This window comes from Eleginops maclovinus, chromosome 9 (genome assembly GCF_036324505.1).
Source record: "Eleginops maclovinus isolate JMC-PN-2008 ecotype Puerto Natales chromosome 9, JC_Emac_rtc_rv5, whole genome shotgun sequence".
NCBI lineage: Eukaryota > Metazoa > Chordata > Actinopteri > Perciformes > Eleginopidae > Eleginops > Eleginops maclovinus.
In genome coordinates, this window is record NC_086357.1 from 221,246 (window position 1) to 248,000 (window position 26,755).

At 43.3% G+C, this 26,755-nt stretch overlaps 1 protein-coding gene across 1 annotated transcript in view; it reads right to left on the reverse strand.

Annotated features, from left to right (window-relative positions):
- rab3b (RAB3B, member RAS oncogene family) overlaps window positions 1–26,755 on the reverse strand; it is a 105,119-nt gene that overhangs the window by 67,676 nt on the left and 10,688 nt on the right. The window contains exon 2 of the mRNA XM_063891777.1: window positions 22,818–23,042. Coding sequence (XP_063747847.1) covers window positions 22,818–23,042 — 225 coding nt within the window. The remainder of the gene's footprint in view (window positions 1–22,817; window positions 23,043–26,755) is intronic.

The following is a 26,755-nucleotide window of genomic DNA, read 5'->3' on the forward strand; positions in this document are numbered from 1 at the left end:
CACTGATGAGATTGTGTTTTTGTAAGATGTGATGTTGTCGACGGACTTTTCTGCGTCCAGGGCAGCAAGAGCAGCTCTGTGGGCCACGCAGTGCACTTGTATGGAGAAGGGATTCACCTGCTTAAGCAAAGCACCAACCCCACCATGCCTCCCCATCATTACGCTTGCACCATCTGAACCCAGGCCAATGACACGAGACAGTTCTACATCAATTTCCCGAAGCACAGCGACTAGGCGATCATAAATGCATCTTGCGGTCCCACAGTCCACATCGTAATTTCCAAGAAAGCACGTCTCCACCTTTTCCTTCCATTTTTCGTCGATGATCAGTCCAATCACTCCTTTTTATTTTTTCCTGTTTCTGATTCATCACCACATCTTCTAATGCCTTCTCCATGTCATCAACACAGTCACTGTGGTGATAAATACCATCGGTAGTGACGAAGTCTGGAGCCTCGAGAGCTCGCAGAAGCTCTGTCTGCGCAACAAACTGGTTTGAAGGAATGACATGTGTGGCCATATGGAAGACGATTTTGAGCTGCGATGACAACTTTTTCTTAGAACTTTCCGTGGCCTTCTCGCAGTGGCTTTTCATGACAACCTGCTGTGGCTTTAAATGGAGCGCGGAGACATGGTCATTGCTTTGGCTGTGTTCAATTAGAGCTGACATTCTCAAATTAGTCGATCCGTTTGTAAATCCATTGCGTCGTCCGGCCTTTTCGCAATGTGAACAGAACATTGTTTCTTTACCGCTAACAACCTCACACCTCAGCCATGTGAACTTTTCACCCCAATCGGAACGAAACACCCGAGACTTTTGCCTTTTCTCTGGAGGCGGAATCGGCACATCTGGCACAGGCACAGACCGGTCATCATCATCAGCAGCAGCAGCAGCAGCAGCACCTCTCTTGTGAGTCGCATCTGGAGTCGTCGCATCTTTCAGAAAAAATTTTAAGGCTACTCTGCCTGGGACCGGCCATATTTTAACAATAGCCGACGTAGCCTATTTGTTTGTTAGCAGAAGACGCTAGCCGCATTCAATAAACAAAGTGGTTGTCATGTTTACGCTTTTCGCGGTAGAATCTTTGCTGCACGCAAACGCTCGTGGGCCAATCACACGCCATACACCTTCCGATGTATTTGTAGGCCTGTTAGGTTAAATTATTTTATTCTAATAGGCTACTGTGTTACTACATTAGACTTAGCCTAAATGGTAGTATTATTCTGAAAATCAAATTGAGTTAGATAGAGGGATTATTAGTCAATTTCAAACGGACACTTTGACCGGTGAGATTTCATTTTCTCGGACATTTATTTTTTTTCCCGGCCAATGTCCGGTAATTACCGGACAACGGAATGTCTGGCGGGAGGTGGAGCGTTACCAGTTGGATCTGGTGGGGCTAACCTCTACGCACATCGTCGACTCTGGAACCTTACTTCTTGATAGGGGTTGGACTCTATTCTTTTCCGGAGTTGCCCAAGGTGTGAGGCGCCGAGCGGGTGTGGGGATACTCACAAGCCCCCGGTTGAGTGCCGCTTTATTGGAGTTTACCCCAGTGGACGAGAGGGTCGCCTCCCTATGCCTGCAGGTTATGGGGGGGAAAACTCTGACTGTTGTGTGTGCTTATGCACCAAACAGCAGTTCAGAGTATTCGGCCTTCTTGGAGACCCTGAAAGAAGTCCTGTATGGGGCTCCTGAAGGGGACTCCTTAGTCTTGCTGGGAGACTTGGAGGAACGGCCCCTCCTGATCTGAACCGGAGTGGTGGTTTGTTACTGACTTCTGTGCTAGTCATGGATTGGCCATAACAAACACCATGTTCGAACATAAGGATGCTCATAACTGTACGTGGTACCAGACCACCCTAGGCAGAAGGTCCATGATCGATTTTGTTATCATATCATCGGACCTGAGGCCGCATGTTTTGGACACTCGGGTGAAGAGAGGGGCGGAGTTGTCAACTGATCACCATCTGGTGGTGAATTGGGTCGAGTGGCAGGGGAAGCCTCTGGACAGACCTGGTAAGCCCAAACGTGTAGTGCGGGTGAACTGGGAACGTCTGGAGGAGTCCCAAGTCCAGGAGGCCTTCAACTCACACCTCCGGCGGAGCTGTTCAGGCATCCCTGTGGAAGCTGGGGACATTGAACCAGAGTGGGCGGTGTTCAAAGCCTCCATTGTCGAAGCTGCGGCGGGGAGCTGTGGTCTCAAGGTCTTAAGTAACTCAAGGGGCGGTAACCCTCGAACCTCCTGGTGGACACCGGTGGTCAGGGAAGCCGTCCGACTGAAGAAGGAGGCCTTCCGGGATATGTTATCCCTGGGTACTCCTGGCGCAGTTGCAAGGTATCGACCCCTACCCTCTATGTTAGAGGCGGAGCTGGAGTATGAAGGGGGATCAATTCCAATCTCACGGGGGGAAGTCACTGAGGTAGTTAAACAGCTCCACAGTGGCAAAGCCCCGGGGGTGGATGAGATCCGCCCAGAAATGCTGAAGGCTCTGGGTGTTGAGGGACATGGTTGACATTGCGTAGAAATCGGAAACAGTACCGAAGGAGTGGCAGACCGGGGTGGTGGTTCCTCTTTTTAAAAAGGGGGATCAGAGGGTTTGTGCCAATTACGGAAGCATCACATTACTCAGCCTCCCCGGGAAAGTTTACTCGAAGGTGCTGGAAAGGAGGGTCCGGCCGATTGTTGAACCTCAGATTAAAAAGGAACAATGCGGTTTTCGTCCTGGTCGTGGAACGACGGACCAGCTTTTCACTCTCGCAAGGATCCTGGAGGGGGCCTGGGAGTACGCTCATCCGGTCTACATGTGCTTTGTGGATTTGGAGAAGACCGGGTACCCAGGGAGCAACTGTGGGAGGTGCTGCGGGAGTATGGGGTGAGGGGGTCTCTACTCAGGGCCATCCAATCTCTGTACTCTCAAAGCGAGAGCTGTGTCCAGGTCCTCGGCAGCACGTCGGACCGATTTCCGGTGAGGGTTGGCCTCCGCCATGGCTGCGCTTTGTCATCAATCCTGTTTGTGATATTCATGGACAGGATTTGGAAGCGTAGTCGTGGGGGAGGGGGTCTGCAGTTCGGTGGGCTAAGGATTGCACCTCTGCTTTCTGCAGATGATGTGGTCCTAATGGCTTCATCCGTCTGTGACCTTCAGCACTCACTGGATCGGTATGCGGCCGAGTGTGAAGCGGCTGGGATGAGGACCAGCACCTCCAAATCTGAGGCCATGGTTCTCAGCAGGAAACCGAAGGACTGTCCACTCCCTGTAGGGAATGAATCCTTACCCCAAGTGAAGGAGTTCAAGTATCTCGGGGTCTTGTTCTCGAGTGAGGGAACAATGGAGCGTGAGATGGGCCGGAGAATCAGAGCAGCGGGAGCGGTACTGCAGTCACTTTACCGCACCGTTGTGACGAAAAGAGAGCTGAGCCAGAAGGCAAAGCTCTCTGTCTACCGGGCCATCTTCGTTCCTACCCTCACCTATGGTCATGAAGGATGGGTCATGACCGAAAGAACGAGATCGCGGATACAAGTGGCCGAAATGGGATTTCTCCGCAGGGTTGCTGGCATCTCCCTTTGGGATAAGGTGAGAAGTTCAGTCATCCGGGGAGGGACTCGATGAGTTGCACATCTTTGAAAACGAACGTTTAAGGTTGATTTAAGGACCGCTTTATGAATGCCCTTACATGAAGCATGGGGGACCAATCGTTAAAATGTCGGTGTCAAACACACTATTCCATGCTACACAAACCAGAAATTGGGCTCAAAGTGCAAAATAGTGAACTTATCCATACACATATTGTAAAAGGATAGTTTAGGATTTTTTGAAGCGAGATTGTATGTATACTTAGCAGCTAGTCAGTGGATCATACACAGTAGACTGCTGCCAGCAGCAAAACAGCAAGCCTAATCAAATCAAGGTCAGTTTAATGTACTTTATATTATAAATATGTGTACCATTTTAGCTTGCTGCCAGACCATTTTTTCCCATAGGAAAACTAAGTATATCTCACTCTCTCCAGCATACCAGATTCCATTGACAAAAATGACTATTTTACTTTGCAGCACAAAGGAGTTGCTAGTCTACTGCTGCCTCATTCAGGTTGTTTATCTAATTTAGGTAAATCACAACAAAGCTGAACTATCAACGAAGACATAGAATAGCAAAATTAAACGTAATCATTGAGCCAGCAGTAGAACAGCAATTTCTGTGTGATGCAGGTAAAATTGCTGTTTTTGCCAATGGAATCAGGTGTGCTGGAGAGAGTGAATTAATAAGCATACTTCAGTTTCCTGTCGGAAAGGGCTGCTTGATGGCAAGGTAAAGCAGGAAAAATATAAATTAATATAGTAAGTGTGCACTGAAAATGGTAATGCATTTTATCAATGTAATGTTAAAACAAACACAATCTTACAGTATACAATACAATTCATAATAATACAAAAATAAATATTAACACAGTGTTAGCATTCATATATGAGGAGATAGTTTCAAATGCAATTTATGTGTGGCAATAAGGGACTTTCTGACATCTGTTTTATATGCTTACCTGTTACAGATTTGAAGAATACCAGATGAGTAGAAGCATCATAGATGAACTACAACAGCCTTCAATCTCACAATTCTTGGACAGTCGTGAAGCGCATTACAGCATGAGTCATCCACAGCAGAAGGCTATCACCAAAGCAATACTGTCCGACTTGATTATTGATTGCAACCTTCCCCTGACTATTGTGGAATACAAGAGTTTTCGGCACTTTCTGAAAGTAATTGACAGTAAGTACAGCCCAGTGTGTCGCAGAACGTTGACATCAAAAACAGAGAGCCTTGCTGGGGAGAGACGTTCAAGATTACAAACTCAATTGAGCAACACTGAGCATGTTTCAGTCACTGTGGACATTTGCTCTGACCGAAAGATGAGGGGATTCCTTGGTGTCACTGTCCACTGGATAGAGAAAGAGACAGCTAAAGAGAGGATACAGCTAAATACAAATCTCTTGGCCTGCAATTGCTTCAAAGGCTCACACACAGCTGAATGAATCTGTGACCAATTTGAGTCAATATGCGATGAATACAACATCAAAGATAAATTGGACTACATTATAGTGACAATGCTGCTAACATGCGAAAGGCATTCACTGTGTGCTTCCCCAGTGAACAAGAGGATGATGACGGAGATCATCTTGATGACCCTGATCTCTGGTGTGACTTAACCCTGGAAGAAGAGCAAACGGTAGATGCTGCTATGGCAAAGAAACCGCGCCTGCAGTGTTTTGCGCATACTCTTCAGCTGGTAGTGGGAGACGGTTTGAAAGAAACAAAAGTAGCATGTCCTTCTCTTTCCAAGTTATCAAAACTTAGTCTCCAGGCATCCCTGAACAAAAGATTTCTTGGGATCTTCATTAACGTGAAAATGGCCGGGACTCAAGATGGGATCACTGCCCCCTTTTTAGACCCAGTCTACCTCAAAGCAGCCGCTTTGGATTCAGCCTTTTCTCTGCTGTGGGTGGAGCACCATGTACTGGTCAATCGTGACATCAAGGCAGAGGTGGCACAACAAAGTAAAGGTAAATATTATTGACTTCAATGCAACTTTTTTTCTTGTAGTCTGATCTTATTGACAGCATCAATAATTGCATTTTTCAGTCTAACACTGTATCACCAACACCAATGGTAATAAGGGCTCTTTTCTTTCTGCTGTTGTTAAATGTTTTTCCAGAATTGATCCTGCAAGATGCTGCAGAGACGGAGCAACCTGTTCCTCTGGTTGATGAAGAAGAGCAAGAGGACCTTGGACAAGGAGAAGGGCTGTTTGCTGCATACCATAAGAGGCAGAAGAGGGATATTGGGACCACTCCAGCACTACAGCTAAGTCACTACCTAGACACAGCCAAAGGACAGAACGCCCTTTTGTTCTGGGCACTGAACATGAAGTCTCTTCCTTCACTCTTCCGAGTGGCCACCAGAGTCTTGGCAATGCCTGCCTCTAGTGCTCCGGTGGAGCGAGTTTTCAGCCATGGTGGCATCATACTACGTCCCCATCATGCACAAATGACCGACAGACTTTTGGCCAATTTAATCTTTTGCAAATGCAATGCAGCATAGGGCCCTGACATAGAAAAGCACAACTCTGTTCATTGTCATGTTCATGACACTTCACATCTAGTCCCCTTCCAGACACACACACACACACACACACACACACACACACACACACACACACACACACACACACACACACACACACTTGTATAAAGTGGTGACATGTTTGAAAAGTTTAAGGTTTGAACAATGTTCTTGGTTTGAAAAATATATACAGATCTTAAAAGCATACATGATTTGTGTAAATATTATTTCTCCGTTGTCAAAAGGACTCGAAAGGACTTGAAACTCAAACCGTAGGACTTGGGACTTGACTTGAGACTTGTCGGTATTGACTTGGGACTTGACTCGGGACTTGCTTGTCTTGCCTCGGGACTTGACTCGGGACTTGACTCGGGACTTGACTCGGGACTTGAAAGCAAAGACTTGAGACTAACTTGTGACTTGCAAAACAATGACTTGGTCCCACCTCTGCTATCAACATATACAGTGGTATGCAAAAGTTTGGGCACCCCTCTGAGATTTCATGACAATTTGCTTTTCCTTTATAATAGAAGATCACAGCAACAACATTTGTTTTCCTACAAAGATGTAGACGTTTTAGTGTTTTCCAGACCAAAATTCTTAGGGTAGCATTACATAGTTTTATTATAATAAAATAAAATGCAAAAAATGGGATGTGCAAAAGTTTGGGCACCCTTATAAATACCATTCATTTCAACACCTGTACGGATTTATAGCTGACAGGTTGCTGCACAAAATTGCTTTGATTAGCTCATTAGACCTTCAATTACAAAGACAGGTGGAACCAATCATGAAAAAGGCTATTTAACATAGGTAATAGCTGGCTGTGCCTGGCCTAGGTTCTTTCTTAGGGAGTGGCAAGATGGGGACCTCAAAACAACTCTCCACTGACCTGAAAGCTAAGATAATCCAACATTATAAATTAGGAGAAGGGTACAAAAAATTATCTGACAGGTTTAAACTGTCTGTCTCCACAGTCAGAAACGTAGTTGTGAAATGGAAGGCCACAGGAACAGTCCGTGTGAAGGAAAGATGTGGTAGGCCGACAAAAATAGGGGAAAGGCACAGGCGAAGGATGGTGAAAATGGTCACAGAGAAGCCACAGACCACCTCCAGAGAACTACAACAACATCTGGCTGCTGATGGTGTAGTTGTTCACCGTTCCACAATCCAGCGTACTTTGCACCAGGAAGAGCTCATTGGAAGGGTGATGTGCAAAAAGCCTTTCCTGAGTGTTAATCACAAGAAGAGTCGCATGAGGTATGCAAAAGCACATCTGGACAAGCCAGAAGCATTTTGGAACAAAATACTGTGGTCAGATGAGACCAAGATTGAGTTATTTGGTCATAACATGAACAGGTATGCATGGCGAAAAAAACACACTGCATTCAATGAAAAGAACTTGTTGCCCACTGTAAAATTTGGTGGAGGATCTATCATGTTATGGGGCTGTGTGGCTAGCACAGGTACTGGAAAACTTGTTAAAGTTGAGGGCCACATGAATTCCTTACAGTACCAGGAGATTCTTGACAAGAATGTTCTAGAGTCAGTCACAAAGTTGAAGCTACGCCGGGGTTGGATTTTTCAGCAGGACAATGATCCTAAGCACCGATCAAAATCCACCAAGGAATTCATGCAGAAGCACAGGTACAATGTTCTGGAATGGCCATCCCAGTCCCCAGACCTTAACATCATTGAAAATGTATGGATTTATTTGAAGAAGGCTGTCCATGCACGGAGGCCAAGAAACCTGACTGAACTGGAGACGTTTTGTGTGGAAGAATGGGCCAAAATACCACCTGCCAGGCTTAAGGGACTTGTCTGTGGCTACAGGAGGCGTCTACAGGCCGTTATTGCAGCAAAAGGAGGCAATACTAAATATTAATGGAATTATTTCTTAGGGGTGCCCAAATTTATGCACATGCCTATTTTTGTTTGAATGCACATAAACATGTTTCTGTTTGACCAATAAAAGTTATTTCACTACTGAGATGTTTCTGTTACCATAAGGTATAACATATGTTAAAATGAAGTTGCTGCTTCAAAAGCTCAGCAAGTGACAAACTGATGCAGTGGTTTTCCTAAGGGGTGCCCAAACTTTTGCATACCACTGTATCTTATACGCGTAAGACAAATGTATAATGTCAGTTGAAATAAGTGCTTCCACATACCCACAAAGCGTTTTGCCTATTGAAAAGAAGATCTCAACCTAAAATATTATTTAATGTTTCAATAAAGCTTAATTAGTTTGTCTGTTTCACTCATCCTCCTATCAATATCTTTGGACATCCAGCACCAAACTGTGATATTCTAGATATCACTTGCAGTATATTCTTCATATTTGCTATTCTATATTTCTAACATTGGACTTCTACTTTCCCTAGTGTGTATCTCCTCTTAATATGTTACTTTGTTTTCATCAAATAAAACATATTCAGTAAAACATGCAGCAGACATTAGCAACACAATCTACTTGTATTGCAATGACTAAAATAATAACAACGTGTTTTAACCACTAGGTGGTGCGGGTTGAAAAACAGTGTTAACTGCTGAAAAAACTCAATCTGATTCTATTAAAAGGCCTATTTTGAATTTTCAATACCTGATTTGGTTAATTTAATAATTATTTTTGGGAAATGCCATATACAGTGCTGGTAATGGAGATGTAGCAAGCCATCCTTTCCTTGTTTTATTAATGAATTCAAATTCTAGTTAAACTGGACAATCAGCAGGAGGTGGCTGAGGGGAGGACGAGGACGAAACTAGACAGTATCCTGGATAACCCCTCCCACTTCCTCCAAGTTTCAAGTTTCAATGCAGAGCTAGTGAAGATGAGGAGTACGTTCAGCCACAGACTCATCCCACCTCGGCACAGCACTAAGCGCCTGGGAAACCCCTTTGTGCCTGTAGCCATCAGGCTGCACAACCAGGGGTTAACCATGTGACTCACTGACAATAACCCGGACTGCACATCAAGCCTGCACTCCTGCACAAAAACTATGACCTGTACTCTCTTTCTGCACACATACATGTGTATATTTCTAACAATACTTTTGTTACTTATCTGTATATATGTTTTTTAGAATTTGTAATGTTTAATTTTTAATTTAAATGTGTGTTTCATATCCCTGTGTGAACCTGTACTGTTTTTCCTCTTCTCTGTTGCTGCATAAACACTTGAATGTCCCCACGCAGATTAATAAAGGTACATCTTATCTTATCTTAAATCTTTTTTTCTGTCTTTTGAAAAAATACATTCCTGGAAAATAGCAAAAAGATTCATAGTGATATTTCTAAATTTGTATTATTTTAAGTACGCTCATTGATGCCTCTTCAATTATTTAGTGTCTTTGTTTTTTATCCCCCTTGAGCTTTTTGGACGCATCATTTATGTTTCTTGTCTTTGATGTGAATTCAGTTATTTTTGCACATATGATGATGATAATTTGACGTTATTTGTATCCTCATCAAGCTTTTTGTATTGTATTGTAAGTTCTAAATAGGTTCAATTACAAAAAATACGCTGCTGTTTCCGATTTAGTTCATGACTGATATATTTTATTATAACATGACCAAGTTGTCTAATTATTAAACAAAATTAATGATGAATACAATACTAAGATTTATTTTGAAATGAAAAGAAACCAGTAACAAAAAAGGGACGGTCGGATGAGCTGCTCCGACTTTTTGACTCTCTTCCTCACTGACGGCGAAAAGTCCGACATTATACAACAAAAATAAAGAAGAAAAAACAATAATTGTGACGCTAAATTCCCAGTGCATTTGAAAGAAACGCCAAGACGGGATCCTGACCAAACGTCAATATATGACGAATTGGAGTGAGAATGAATGAACTTTATTGTCGATCAGACCATGCAATTAGTACAAGTAATTACACAGATGATTGAAATGACGTTTCCCCCTACTCCAAATGTGCAAGTAAAAGTTGACACACAACATATAACATGGTATTACACACAGATTTAAACACAACATATACAGACAGGCAGAATAGAATATTTAGGTAGTTACTGAGGTGTAATAATAACAAGTGCAATATGGTAAAGTGTAAAGTGCAGAATAGCACCATTGAAATAAGTATGTCTGTAATTATGGTTTCAAGGTTTTATTGGTCATATGCACAGCATATACAACGTATATGTTGGCAATGAAAATCTTATATCCCATGCTCTTCCAACAACTCAACATACATGGTGCAAATAACATAAATAAAATAGTGCAAAAAGAGAGAAGAATATTTACAATAACAACAATAAAGATTTGAGGATGTGAAATATATACATATGTGGAATACATTGAAAGTATTTAAATACTTTACACTGTTGAATGAGGAGGTATGGACAGATGCATATATTACGTATAAACAGATGTATATGACAGATATGTATAATATATATATATATATATATATGTGTATTATAAACAGATGTGAGTAGACATTCACAGAGCTCAGGAGTTCAGCAGTCTTATAGCCTGTGGTATAAAACTGTCTCTAAGTCTGGTGGTCTTGGTCTGGATGCTGCGGTACCATCTCCCAGACGGCAGCAGACAGAACAGATTGTTGCTGGGGTGATGGGGGTCCTTTAATATCCTACCGGCCTTCTTCCTACACCGCTGGGTGTAGAGGTCCTCCATGGATGGCAGCTCCGTCCTGGTGATGTGCTGAGCAGTTTTCCCCACCCTCTGTAGAGTCTTACGGTTGAGGGCGGTGCAACTGCCATACCAGGCGGTGATGCAGCCAGTTAGGATACTCTCGATGGTGCACCTGTAGAAGTTGCAGAGTATCCTGGAGTCCATGTTGAACTTCCGCAGCCTGCGGAGCAAGAAGAGCCGCTGTCGAGCCGTCTTGGATATGACCCTGGTGTGATGTGTCCATGTCGGGTCCTCACTGATGTTTACCCCGAGGAACCTGAAGCTGCTGACTCTCTCCACAGGATGATGTTGTGCATGTGAAAAACAAAGTACAGTACAGTTTTTGATTAAAATTAACATTCAGTTGGTCTTTATGGGTGCCAGGGTTGTCATTTTCATGGAATTTTCTTGGATGAGTTGAGTAGTCTGATGGTCTGTGGGGAAAAGCTATTGCAAAGTCTGGTAGTCTTGCTGATGCTGTGGTAGCACTTGCCAGATGGTAGAAGAGTGAACAGTTTGTGTGCTGGATGGGTGGGGTCATTGGGGATGTTGGTGGCTCTCTTGAGGCAGCAGGATGTGTACAGGTCCTGGATGGATGGTTGGGCTGATCTGGTGATTTTCTCTGCTGTCCTCACCACCCTCTGTAGGGCCTTCGGGTCAGCAACAGGGCAGCTGCCGTAACAGACTGAGAGGCTGCTGGTAAGAATGCTCTCAATAGCACCCCTGTATTATGTTACTTCCGAGTGTATGCAACGAGAGCTGCGTCCTTGACAGCTGAAACCTAACTGACAACTCCAAGACCGGAAATACCGTGATAATTGACGATAACTTGACCTGGACACTGGTCAAAAGAAATGAATGGAGGGATAGACGTTTCAATCTAACGTTTACAGGAGGTGCACGCATAGCATACGTTTGCCTGGCGAGACATGAAGTAATCTCTGTAATATCTATCAAATTATAGATCCTACACATCAACATACTGAACACGCAGAAGATATCATCAACATCAGACAGCAGAAGAAGGAAGACAAAAGGCAGAGGACATTAGACTAAGCCTTGCTAACAATGTACAGTGTGCTGGCCACTCAAGCAAAGAGAAGAGAGAGTCAGGCAATTACAAACCACAGAACAGGGTGGTTGTGAAAAGGAAACTTGCATTCTGGAGGATTTTGAAAACTTTGAATCTACACCATTTGATTGAGAGCAGGGGAGGGTGGAACGTAAGCCAAAGACGGGCCAGAAGCCACACGTTTGGTGAGTCAAACACTCAAAATAAGAATTGCAATACAACATTTAATGGTTAAAGCTAACATACCATGTACATTGATGACACAAATGTTAAACACTGTTTTCTTTAGTCTACAAAATGACTGTCCTACACCCCTCCCAAAATATGCCTATATATATTTTGACACCAAAGGGTTATCATTCTAATGCTTTACACGTTTTTGAATTTACAAGAACACACATCACTTAATCTGAATTTCAATTATAACCGTCCTCATTACACTGCACAGTACATGTTTCAGAAGGGAAAGATGAAAGGTTTGAGGGAACAAAGGAACAGGATTTGTAGAAACAATATGTACAATGCAAGTTTTTTGGAAGGAACAGGTTGCTGCTGCCGATGTATCTCTCTTTCACCCTTACAGCTATTACTATTTGATGGAGTTTGTCCATGTGTCTCTGAACATAGCCTGTCAAAGAATGGGTGTTGTATACAAGCAGTTATGACATGAATTTTCACCTTTCAGAAAGTTCAACATTAGTACAGTATTTCGATGATCTATTTAGGATATGTGATCACAGTTTCTCTCCTTTCCTAGTGCCCATGACGAGTAGACCCCGACGATGAGGAAATTCACTGACTCAAACAGCTCTCTTTAAATGCACCCATACTGGGTCTGCCATGGACTGACACCCGACCCTTTGTTGACAAAACGTCAACTAAATGACTTCGCTACCAACCATTGTCAAATTTCTATTTTGCTGAGACAAGCTAGCGGGAGCAGCTACAATGGGGCGCTAGGAGCGGTTTTTACCCTAAACATGGCAGAAAAGCGAAAGAGAAATTACTTTTTTCACAATAATTGGGAGGAAGAATTCTTTTTTACAACAGTGAAAGGAAAGTGCGTATGTCTCATTTGCGGGGCAACTGTGGCGACGGCAAAGTGGCACAATGTGGAGAGACACTTCTGTACGTGTCACAAAAGCTACCATGCTAACTACCCACCTGGCAGCTCACTACACACATTTTTTAATAAAGAACAAGGAATCTTTTTCGGACGGAGAGGTCTTGAAAGGTGCAATGATGCTTATTGCAAACACTGTTTTCAAAGATGAGAAGAATGGTTCCGATGTCATCTCCACTCTCTCCGATGTCCAACTGGGGGCAAGTACGATCGTTAGAAGAGTGTCAGCTATGTCCGGGAACTTGACAGAGCAGCTGGACCGGGATCTGGCTAAGTGTCGGTGGTTAGCATCCAGTGCGACGAGTCAGTGGACAGAAGCGGTACATCGCTGCTGATGATATTTATCCGAATGGTGTTTGAGGATTTCTCCACAAAAGAAGAACTCCTGATACTACTGCCACTGAAGACAACAACGAGGGGAGTTGACATGTACGTCGTGGTGAAGAGGTTCTTCGAAGAGAAAAAGGTACCATTAGAAAAGGTGGTGTCAGTGTCTACAGACGGGGCTCCCGCCATGATGGGCCGACATGCAGGCTTCATTGCGCAATGCAAAGGTGACACAGACTTCCCGAAATTTCAACATTACCACTGCATCATTCACCAGCAGGCACTATGTGCAAAAGTGACCAGTTGTGATCATGTGATGACCCCTGTCGTGAAGATCATATATGGCATCCGCTCCAAAGCCAAACAACACAGGACATTCAAAGTGCTGTTGGATGAGCTGTCAGCTGAATATTGTGACCTGTTATTACACACAGAGATGCGATGGCTCAGCAGAGGAAGAGTTTTGCAGTGTTTTTAGTCACTTTTGGGTGAAATCAAAGTGTTATTGCAATCCAAAGGGTGACTAGAGTTCACATGCTTAAAGTCCATCTCACGGGCAAAGCATTTGAAAGCATCACTGCTGAACTGTGGCCCGTTGTCACTGACAATCTCTTCTGGTATTCCGTACCAGGCAAAAGTAGCTTTCAGCTTTAAGCCACCTGAGCACTTGTAGGGGTTAGCATGTGGAGTATCTCCAGGTATCTGGAATAGTAGTCTGCTATGACAAGAAAGTTCTCCTTTTCATGTTCACAGAGATCTATGCCTATTTTTCTCCATGGCCTGTCTGGGAGGGGTGTTGACAGGAGAGGTTCTCTGTTCTGTGCTCTCCTATGCTCCCGACAGTACATGCAGTTCTTCACTTTGTGTGTGATTTGTGACGCTATGCCAGGCCACCACACTGAAGTGTTGGCTCTCATTCTGCATTTGTTAAGTCCTTGATGACCATCATTTATTCGCTCTAACATTTCTGATCTCATTGACCCTGGTATAACTATCCTGTGCCCTCTAAGGACCAAACCATCATGCACAGACAGTTCATTTCTCACAGGAAAATACTCTGTTGCACAGCTCTGTGTGTGTGTTATGTGTCCAGGCCACCCATTCTTAATGTACCTGATTATCATTTGGAGTTGCTCATCACCGGCTGTCTCTGCTCGGATGTCATCCAGCAGCAACGTAACACTCAACATCTGTGTGGCTGTCTTTGCTGTGCGCTGTTCCCTGTTGTGGGCTCCTGGACAACATTGTCAGCCACAACCAACGTTTTTCCCGGTGCGTATTCAGCCTCAAAGTTGAACTTCATCAGCCGCATGAGGAGTCTTTGGCAGCGTACAGGTGTGTTGTCCAGGTCTCGAGTGTTCATCAGTGGAATGAGGGGTTTGTGGTCTGTAATCAGTTTAAATGCAGGCAGTTCATAGAGGTATTTCTCAAATCTCTCACATGCCCACACACCATTACTTTCTGCAGGCGCTTATTGTGTTCACTCATGTCCCTTCCAAAGACAATGAAGTCATCCATATAGACTGCAGCTCCCTGCAGCCCTTCGAGATTCTGTACCATTTTCCTTTGAAACAATGTTGGGGCGCTGGTGATCCCGAATCGGAGACGTTTGAAGCAGTACCTTCCATAAGGCGTTATGAAGGTAGTTAGTCTCTGGTTATCCTTGTCCAGAGGGATTTGCAAGAATCCTGACGCTGCGTCTAGAGATGAGAAAACTGTGGACCCACTCAACTGGGCTATCATCTCTTCAGATGTAGGCAGAATGAACCTCTCTCTTTTGACAGCTTTATTTAGTCTCTTTAAGTCGACACAGATGCGTGCCTTTCCATTCTTTTTCAGGACCGGCACCATCGGTGCACACCATTCAGTTGGTTCTGTCACAGACTCAATGATGTTGTTGGCCTCCATTCGGTCCAGCTCCCCCTTCACCGCATTTAACAGGGGTATGGGAACTCGGCGTGCACATGTCCCGGTCATAACATAGACTCCCGTAAAACGCCCCCTGCCTCCTGTACGACCCCAACTGTCGCAAAGCATATATTAACTAATGCATGTCACAATACACATTCTCTGACAGTCACCACCTTCTGTAGAGCCTTACGGCTGAGGGCGGTGCAGCTGCCATACCAGGCTGTGATGAAGCCGGTCAGGATACTCTCTATGGTGCACTTTAAGAATTTTCAGAGTATCCTGGAATCCATGTTGGAGGTCCACGGCGAACCAACGGCTGGAACTGTGACAACAACAACTTTACAGCAGCACTGATCTAAGTTTTCTGTAACTGTTCAAGTCTGTTCACAGTTTCTGATCCACTAACAAGTCCTTGAACTGCAGAGCCCACCTGTTCGTGTTAGTGTTTACTTCCTGTCTGTGTTGTTCAGGTGATTTATCCGTCCTTTAACTTCTTTCCCTTTCTCTTTCTTGATCCTCTTTAACAGTCAATGTAGTCCTTGACAGTGGTCTGCACTACTAGATTAACAACGTGTTACATGATCTGAATTGACCAATCAGAATTGAGTATTCAACCAAGCCATGTAATTAAAATATTTATCCCGTGTTAAGAGACTCAGAAAGTGTCAGCCAAAAACATTCTCTCACTTTCTGTCTTGATCTAAGTATGTGAGAGCAGCTAAAAAAAAATGGATGAGTTTCAGGGTTTCAGTTATGACAAAGTTCATCTTTGACGTCATTTGTGGGTTGTATGACATTAGCAACAACCAACCACGGTAAGCCCCCGCCCACCCTCTTACCTGAATCCCCTCCCACAGCTGTGTCTGTGTCTGTCTGAATAGAGCAGGATGTCTAGGGAGAGTAAAGTGGTTATGTAAAATAAAATGAAAACAAAGAGTGCCATGTATCGAAAAATAATGTTGTTTTATTTATATTAGTTTTCATCCTGTCCTTTTGTTGTCTTGTGCTTCCCTTTTTTATGTTGAAGATTAATTCTCCCTCTCGTTTCAGATCTCTGTGCTCCCCGCCCCTGTGTGTCTCCCACTTTCGTGATTGTCTACCCCGTCCTGATTAATTCCACCTGTCTCCTCACCTTGTGTATATTTTGTCCTCGTCTCCCCTGTTCCACAGTGCCAGTTCGTTAAATGTGAATGTCAGACAACTAGCGTGTGGTTGTCTGAGTGGTTTTGTTTTCCCAGTAGTTAGTTTACGCTTTTTCCCTCGACCGAGTGGTTTTGTGTTCTTAGTATTTAGTTCAGGTTTTTTCCGGGCAAGAGTGTTTTTTGTTTATGAAACCCCTGTACAGAGCTTTGCGTTAAAACCAGAGGGTTTTAAAAATAACTGCCTGATTGTATTATTACAACATTTTTGAAAAAACTCAACTTGTGATCGTTATATTAGTAATATTACAAACATTTTCAGTGCCTCTGATTGCAATGTTTTATTGCTTTATACAATGTTGGAATGAAACTAAGTACATTTACTCAAGAACTGTACTTAAGTAATGAAATTGAGGTACTTGTACTTTACTAGTATTTTCCAAATATGCTTCTTTAATTAAAAAAAAGTAAACCAAGAGAATGTGAATACTGTTGTTGACCCATGGTGAAAATAAAGAGGCTTTCTATGGTACACTTGTAGAAGGTCAGGATGCTCTCTATGGCGCACCTGTAGAAGGTCAGGATGCTCTCTATGGTGCACCTGTAGAGGGTCAGGATGCTCTCTATGGTGCACCTGTAGAAGGTCAGGATGCTCTGTATGGTGCACCTGTAGAAGGTCAGGATGCTCTGTATGGTGCACCTGTAGAAGAATGCAGAGTATCCTGGAGTCCATGTTGAACCTCCAAAGTCTGCGGAGGAAGAGGAGCCTCTGTGGAGCTGTTCTAGTGATGGTGTTTGTGTGATGAGTCCATGTCAGGTCCTCAGCGATGTGGACACTGAGGAACCTGAAGCTGCTGACTCTCTCCACCGTAGTCCCTTTGATGGTGATGGGGGCGTGTTCCTCTCTCTGCTGCTTCCTGTAATCCACAATCAGCTCCTTTGTTTTGCTGACGTTGAGATGGAGGTTGTTATCCTGGCACGAAGATGTCAGGGTTTGGACCTCGTCTCTGTATGCCGTCTCGTCGCCATCGGTGATCAGGCCGATGACAGATGTGTCGTCAGCAAACTTCACGATGGTGTTGGAGCTGTGTGTTGCCATGCGTGTTTATGTTCTATGAGAATCAGAATCACGTATATTGCCAGGTACGTTTACACAAACAAGGAACTTGCTTTGGTGCATAGATGACAGCAGCGCTACGTCACTTCCTGACAAAATTACGGCCTACCCACTCTCCGGTGAAAAAAAGCACAAAAAACAAAAATATATTTTCATCATGTCAAAAAAAAGGATTTCAATTGCACGCTCAAATGATCCATTTAGAATAAAGGACAGTAAAAGAAACAATCTAATTCAGATATCGTAGTTTAAGCGTTAGCCTGCTGCCTGCCACTCATCCATTGGCAGACTGACCGGACATTGATCCTCTATTGATTTAAATGAAACCATAAATGAATGCAGATCATCAATCTCCAATGACATTGTTTAATTTTTTTATGTCTGACCATCATAATTGAAAAAAGGTGAGGCGTTTAGAATTTGTGTTTCACCCAACAAGGAATGTGGTCTTGCATAGAGGGAAAGTACCCGGATGTGTTGCTCTCATTTACGATGGTGCACACATAACCAACATAAAAAAACAACAACTATTTAGCATTAAAAAAGAATAAAAATAAGTATTTACCCTTTGTATCCTCACCTGGTTTGACTGTGAACATTATTGCCCTCTTAATATCCTTACTTGTGAGGACTACTTTACACTGTATTGAACATTTCCACAAATAAATCATACACATTTTTTTTTAAAATAAGTATTTTTACACCAAATTTAAATATGCAAAAGAAACTAAAACCAAAAAACTTAGCCTATGAATATACGACAATATATATAACAGACTGCATTGTGTTATATTTTAAAGTGGAGGGCTGAGCAGAAGTCACAGTAACATTATGTGCATTAATGTAATGCATAATGTTTGTGGGGTGGGTAAGCTTTAGCTGCAGCGTAAAAACATCCTCGGCTAGGCTTTTTTAGGAGGGAGCTGATGTCTTGCTCCCATTTGAGTTCTTGGGTGATGATGGTGCACAGGAAGCAGAAGGACTCCACAGCAGTGACCGGGGGGGTCACACAGAGTGACTGGGGTGGGCCACCATCTCAACGGTCTTAAGAGCATTATTATTATTATTATTGTTATTATTATTATTATTATTATTATTATTATTATTATTATTATTATTATTATTATTATTATTATTGTTATTATTATTATTATTAATAATAATAATAATAATAATACATTTGATTTATATAGGCGCCTTTCAAGGCTCTCAAGGTTGCCGTACAAGTTACACAAAACACAAAATCAAAACAAAACACCAGCAGAAAAAACAAGACAATATAGCCAATAAGAACAGAGGAGTTCATGTGATCAGGGTGGATATGCCAGTGATAGAGTCAATATGATGTCCAGTGGGAGAGAGTTCCAGAGGCCGGGTGCAGAGCGGCTGAAGGCTCTGGACCCCATGGTTAAGCAGAAAGGTGGTGCAGTGAGGTGGATATAAGCAGAAGATCTTAAAGGTTAGGTCGGAAAGGTTCAGAGGAGTGAGGTTGTGGAGAGCCTTAAAGATGAGAAGCAGTGAAGTTGCTGACAAACAGGGATGATGTGGTTAGTAGAGGGGGCTCTGGTGATGTTGTGAGCGGCTGATTTCTGGACCGGTGAAAGTGTGTGGATGGACTTGAGAGGGAGACCAAAGACAAGAGAGTTGCAGTAATCAATGCGTTTAGTCACAAGGGTGTGAACAAGAATGGTGGTGCTGTTAGGTGTGAGGGACGGGCCAAGGCAGTTGATGTTATGTACAGTGGGGCAAAAAAGTATTTAGTCAGCCACCAATTGTGCAAGTTCTCCCATTTAAAAAGATGAGAGAGGCCTGTAATTTTTATCATAGGTATACCTCAACTATGAGAGACAGAATGAGAAAAAAAAATCCAGAAAATCACATTGTCTGATTTTTAAAGAATTTATTTTCAAATGATTGTGGAAAATAAGTATTTGGTCAATAACAAAAGTTCATCTCAATACTTTGTTATATATATATATAATACTTTGTTGGCAATGACAGAGGTCAAACGTTTTCTGTAAGTCTTCACAAGGTTTTCACACACTGTTGCTGGTATTTTGGCCCATTCCTCCATGCAGATCTCCTCTAAAGCAGTGATGTTTTGGGGCTGTCGCTGGGCAACACAGACTTTCAACTCCCTCCAAAGATTTTCTATGGGGTTGAGATCTGGAGACTGGCTAGGCCACTCCAGGACCTTGAAATGCTTCTTACGAAGCCACTCCTTCGTTGCCCTGGCGGTGTGTTTGGGATCATTGTCATGCTGAAAGACCCAGCCACGCTTCATCTTCAGTGCCCTTGCTGATGGAAGGAGGTTTTCACTCAAAATCTCACGATACATGGCCTCATTCATTCTTTCCTTTACACGGATCAGTCGTCCTGGGCCCTTTGCAGAAAAACAGCCCCAAAGCATGATGTTTCCACCCCCATGCTTCACAGTAGGTATGGTGTTCTTTGGATGCAACTCTGCATTCTTTCTCCTCCAAACACGACGAGTTGAGTTTTTACCAAAAAGTTCTATTTTGGTTTCATCTGACCATATGACATTCTCCCAATCCTCTTCTGGATCATCCAAATGCCCTCTAGCAAACTTCAGACGGGCCTGGACATGTACTGGCTTAAGCAGGGGGACACGCCTGGAACTGCAGGATTTAAGTCCCTGGCGGCGTAGTGTGTTACTGATGGTAGCCTCTGTTACTTTGGTCCCAGCTCTCTGCAGGTCATTCACTAGGTCCCCCCGTGTGGTTCTGGGATTTTTGCTCACCGTTCTTGTGATCATTTTGACCCCACGGGGTGAGATCTTGCGTGGAGCCCCAGATCGAGTGAGATTAGCAGTGGTCTTGTATGTCTTCCATTTTCTAATAATTGCTCCCACAGTTGATTTCTTCACACCAAGCTGCTTACCTATTGCAGATTCAGTTTTCCCAGCCTGGTGCAGGTCTACAATTTTGTCTCTGGTCTCCTTTGACAGCTCTTTGGTCTTGGCCATAGTGGAGTTTGGAGTATGACTGTTTGAGGTTGTGGACAGGTGTCTTTTATACTGATAACGACTTCAAAAAGGTGCCATTAATACAGGTAACGAGTGGAGGACAGAGGAGCCTCTTAAAGAAGAAGTTACAGGTCTGTGAGAGCCAGAAATCTTGCTTGTTTGTAGGTGACCAAATACTTATTTTACCGAGGAATTTACCAATTAATTCATTAAAAATCCTACAATGTGATTTCCTGGATTGTTTCCCCCATTCTGTCTCTCATAGTTGAAGTGTACCTATGATAAAAATTACAGGCCTCTCTCATCTTTTTAAATGGGAGAACTTGCACAATTGGTGGCTGACTAAATACTTTTTTGCCCCACTGTATATGGAAATAAGCAGACCTAATGACATTACTGATGTGAGTTTTTAAGGAAAGTGTGCTGTCAAACTGAGGTTAAGAGTCAAGACTCCTAACCTGAGGGGAGGTTGAGACTGAGGAGTTGTCGATGGAAATGGAGAAACTGTCAGGTGTGGTTAGGGTGGATTTGTTACTAATGAGGATAACCTCGGTTTTATCACTGTTTAGTTACAGGAAGTTGTAGGAGAACCAGGATTTGATTTACTGTAAGCAATCACAGAGACAGTGGGAGGGAGGATGTAGGGTCTGTTTGGAGGAGAAATAGAGCTGGGTGTCATCTGCGTAGCAATGAAAGTGAATGTTGAATTTATGGAAGATATGGACATAAGGAAGTACATTAAGTTCCAATTTCTTGTCCCTGCATCAAGTTTTCAGATGGTCAATGTCCCACCTGTTGGCAATATCGGCCCCACCAGAGACGAGGCAAATGAAGGTGGTGTCGTCCGCAATTTTCAGTTGCTTGACCGACTGGTGACTGCAGGTACAGCTGTTTGTGAACAGGGAGAAGAGCAGAGGGGAAAGAACCAGTGCTCATGATCCGGGGGTCTGAGATGTGTTTCCCCAGCTTCACGTGCAAGGCTCTGAGGGGGTTGAGGCTGGGGAGGTGTGAGACTGGAGCTAGTGGAAATTGTCACTTCGGAATGGTGTCAGGACTGTCCCATTGTTCTTCAAAGTGAAAGTAGGACTGGTTCAGGTTCAGCAAGGTGTCGGCCATTTATGGGGTGTGAGGCTTTAGGCTTGTAGCTGGTGATCTGTCTGAGGTCCCTCCAGAGAGATGCAGAGTCACTGAGAACTGGTGTTTTAGTTTCTCGCAATACAGTCGTTAAGTATCTCTCACGCCTTGCTAAAACAGTACTTTGATTCCTTTTGCCACTATTGACTCTCGTACGCCCCTTCCTTTTGCAACCGAAGCTTTCTCAGTTTGGCTATGAACCAGGGCTTGTCTTTGTTGTAATTCAGCATTCATATCGAATCAATCGGCCCTGATTAGCTCTACTAATGGCAGTGCCGTCTCTCCTACCACACACACACACACACACACACACACACACACACACACACACACACACACTTCCTCCCCCAACCAACCCCCCTAGGCTCATCTGTCCCCTGACAGGTCTTACACTCCTTGCCACAAGAGGTCTCTTTAATTGCCAACAAGGACGAGTGTGTGTGTGTGTGTGTGTGTGTGTGTGTGTGTGTGTGTGTGTGTGTGTGTGTGTGTGTGTGTGTGTGTGTGTGTGTGTGTGTGTGTGTGTGTGTGTGTGTGTGTCTGTGTGTGTGTGTGTGTGTGTGTGCGTGCGTGCGTGCGTGCGTGCGCGTGCGTGCGTGCGTGCGTGTGTGTCAGCAAGAGAGTGAGTGAGCGAGAGAGTGAGTAAGCATGAAGAGCTGCTGCCATGGCAACAACATCATGGATGATGATGATACAAGCTGTAAAGAAGCAGAAGTCTTTGTGTCTTTCTTTTCTTTTTTCCTCCTCCTCACAGCAGCTTGTTGTTGAGAGCAGAACATCACATTACACTGCATCACTGTATGTTTTTTTACAGCGCTTCGTATTATGATATGTAAACTATATGTTCGTTTTTTTAATCATGATAAGTTACTGAAGGTTAGAGTTTATTATATTATGATTTTTTTATGGGTTTAACGGTATATCAGACAATACTATTATTCAGTATGTTAGAATAAATATTATACTATAATCAAATGTTAGTGTATGTTACAGTTTACATTATACCATGATATGTTACTATATGTAAGCTGTTCTCATATAGTGTTATGAGCTGTATGTAGCTTTACCTACAAAAAAATACATATTAATTATTCTCTATCCCACTTAAACTTTTAATTTTTTTGTCACGTAACCTAGTTATTTTAACCAAAACCCCAATCTTCTACTATACCTGACCAATAATTGTGCAAAGACAACAGACAACCATGAGACAAACATATACCTTCCATGCTCACCCAGATCTGAAGTTTGATCCTCTTGTCGTTGCGATATACAGTCTTCACCTTGAAGTCGATGCCCACAGTGCTGACGAAAGAGTTACTGAAGGAGTCATCGGCATAGCGGAACAGGAATGAGGTTTTCCCGACGCTGCTGTTGCCGATGATCAGCAGCTTGAACATGTAGTCAAAGTTCTGGTCGGAGCCGTCCCGCTGGCCAAAACGCTGGTCTGCCTTCGCCATCTGGGAGATTGGATTGAAAAAAGAGAAGCAAACCCAATCAGCATTATAAAAATCTTTCAAAGCAAGGACAAAATTGCCGCTACTACATCTCTAGCTCACTTTTCAAAGAACATTTTTCATCCTCCCCACTACCTTGCTATTTTCTAGAGCTATTGTTTAAAAGTCATGTCAGAAATCAGTCAAATATGTCAATTTTTTCTCAAAGTCAACGGTCTTCTAATTGTTTTGTTTTGTCATTCCAAAACCCAGATATATTTACTTCAACCTGACTCTTCTTGTTCTTTATATAAAATAAAGGAAAACAGGAATTATACATACAGTATTTAAAAGGTTGTAAACGGTATTTCCAATTATGCGATTTTAATAATGATAGAGTGGTATACGATCAGTTTAAGCTATAAAAACCCACTAAAGTTTGTTTTGAATGTAAAACCAGGTATATTTCGACTTTTGTCAGAGGAAGTTAACAGTTTAAAAGTTTTAATTTTCTTCTCTTCCGAATAAATGCTCCACAAAGAAAATCAAAACATGCCGATAGGCCAAAAACTGCAACAAGCTGCTCCTTTTTGTCCTGGAAAGTTAACAATTTAGAAGTTTTCACCTGATGAGCAAATATGACTCAGCACAAAGCTAACAAACGGCACATCGTGTTAAAGAAAGACACAGTGCAAACAAATATTTCCTGTTAGACTTCAACTGACAAGTCAAATAAAAAGCCAGAGCTGCCTTTCTGCATTCGACCTTGCAGGCAGGTAGCCATGGATGTGAAGGGTTAGTGTATGAGGAGGGGACTGAAAGAATAGGAAGAGCTGATAAGTCAGAGCTGAAGATCCTTCTGGTTGCATCTAACCAGTGGAGACTCATCGTCTCTGTCAGCCACCGGGGGAGGAATACATTTCCAGGGAATACATAGGAATTGATGATTGTAGCTGTGGATGATTATTTATAATCTCTGGATTTGTATCGGTTCCATCGTGTGATAATTGGATGAAAATAGACTATTGCTAAATGTTTTTTTAAAAAGTTTGGACACATTTTCTGTGCTCAATTTGAATAAAGTCTTGTGCAGCTTGCTTCTGCTTTTTATACAAGACGTGTCATGTAATCTATTGTTTTGTGAGATGGAAATACTCCAAATAATATGTTTTCCATCACTCTTTTGACATTTCAAATATAAGACAAACACTCAGTACCAGTGATGTCGTCTAATCTGACCTTTTTTTTCAGTAACGAGTAATCTAACGCGTTAGTATTTCCAAATCAGTAATCAGATAAAAATTACTTATCCAAGTCACTGTGCGTTACTATTTTTGTCATTTTCCTTAGTAAAAAGATATATTTTTGCTTTCTTCTTGCGTCTCGGGCAGTGACGTCAATGCAACAATTAAGTCACGTTTTCAGCACGAGGACAACTCACGTGTAATAACGCGCAGAGACACAAACGTAAACAACAATGGAGGGAGGAGAGAGATGCGCGTTTTCTAGCTGGAAATACAGTCACTATTTTGAGTTTGAGTCAGCTAAAGATGACAATATTAAGGTTCGTTGTACTCTCTGTACTGGAGACAAAGTGCTATCTAGCTTCAAAAACACTACGTCAAATTTGAAGAAACATTTGGAGTCGCAGCACGGCACAGTCAGACTTACAGAGCAGGTCCCACCAGGTGGTGCAAAGCAGAGAGCTGCAACTAAAGCAGGAGGTCCCCCACCACCCAAACAACAAAAGCTGGACTTCAGTGCAAACTAGAAAGTGGGGGAGAGTTGAGGAAGTCTGTCAGGCAGTATGTTGGACTCATTTTTATGTTGAGGCGGTGGGGGTGTTGTCGGCAGCTGCTGAAAGTAACTAATAAAGTAACTTGTAATCTAACTTAGTTAATTTTAAAATCAAGTAATCAGTAAAGTAACTAAGTTACTTTTTAAAGGAGTAATCAGTAATCAGATTACTTTTCCAAGATAACTGCAGCAACACTGCTCAGTACATCACTGGAAAAACTACACAAATAAAGAAAGAAAGGGTGCAGCAGGCTGAGTTTCACGACTTCAATCACCACATGCCTCCTGATAACATTGACACACTGCTGGAAACGGGATTACTCTGCAGATCCCATCGACAGAGGCTCTGGCCGAATCTTCACCTACAACTTCCCTTCCCCAAACTCCATCCCGTCACTGTGGTCATCCCGTTGCACACAAACTTCCGCGTTACGTCATCACAACAAACACCATGTGAATCAGTCCAATCTGCGTCTCCTCCCTTAGTCCTCCCAACCAATCACAAAGAAACGTTACCTGAAACTGGCCTTGCTCAACACCCGTTCACTCAACAATAAAAGCCTCATACTTAACGAATTCATCACAGACAACAACCTGGAATTGCAACTGACTAACTCAACCTCAACATCTCTGATCATCTGACAATCACCATAGAAATGTACATCCCAGTCCCTGCCCCCAAAGAAAAACGTCAAATACGCTTCAGAAACATAAAATCTCTCTCCCCTGAAGTTACCTCGTCTGCCATTTCTAGAATACTATCACCTGCCCCCTGCCATTGGATAATCCTTCTGATTTTGTGCACTTTGACAGCAACACACTCTCCTCCTTTCTGAACCAGCTGGCTCCCACAAAAACCAAAACAGTCACATTCACCCACTCCGCACCCTGGTACACTCCTAAACTTCACACAATGAAATCCTGAAAACGTCAACTCGAAAGACTCTGCAAGAAAACCGGATTAACAGTACATCAACAAGTATACACCGACTACCTGCAAGAATACAAAACTGCCCTCAACAATGCCCAGTCCACCTACTACTCCCAACTCATTCACTTCAGCTCCTCCAACCCAAAGGCACTATTCTCCACTATTAACAAACTCCCTAAACTAAGTGACACCACCTCCACATCCTTTACAACCAACAAGTGCAACTCCTTTCTTTCATTTTTTCATTCAAAAATCAACAACATCTACAGCAACCTGACCACCTCCTCTGCCCCTTCCACCTCAACCCCCCACTCTCCCCCCTTCACTACTCAGACTCTGTCTCAGTTCTCCCCAGTATCCCCCACGGAGCTCTTCAATATCATGACTGGCATGAAAACTCCCACCTGCATAATGGATCTCATCCCCTCCCATCTCGTGAATAACTGTCTGTTAGCCATTTTCCCACTCATTTCAGACATCATCAACTCCTCCCTCAGCTCTGGTTCTGTCCCACCATTACTCAAACTGGTTGCTGTCCCCCCCATCCTCAAAAAACCAGGACTCGACCCAGACATCCTGATCAACTCCGGCCCATCTCCAATCCCCCCTTCTGTCTAAAAGCCTCAAACTTGTAGTCGCCTCAGACTCTGGACACCTCAGCATCCTCATCCTCCTCGACCTCACTGCAGCTTTTGACACCATCAACTACACCACTGTCCTCTCCCGTCTCAAAACCTCGCTCAATATCAATGGTACTGCACTCTCCTGGCTACAGTCTTACCTCACAAACCGACAGCAATTCAGCAATATCAACAACTGCACCTCTCCCCCGGTCCGCTGCCCCAAGATGTCCCCCAGGGTTCGGTGCTTGGTCCTCTCCTCTGCATCCTCTACATTCTTCCCCTCGGTAACATTATACGCCGCCATGGCTTCCACTTCCACTGCTACGCTGATGATGTGCAACTTTACATCTCAACTAAATCCATCACCACTTCAACCATCTGAACTC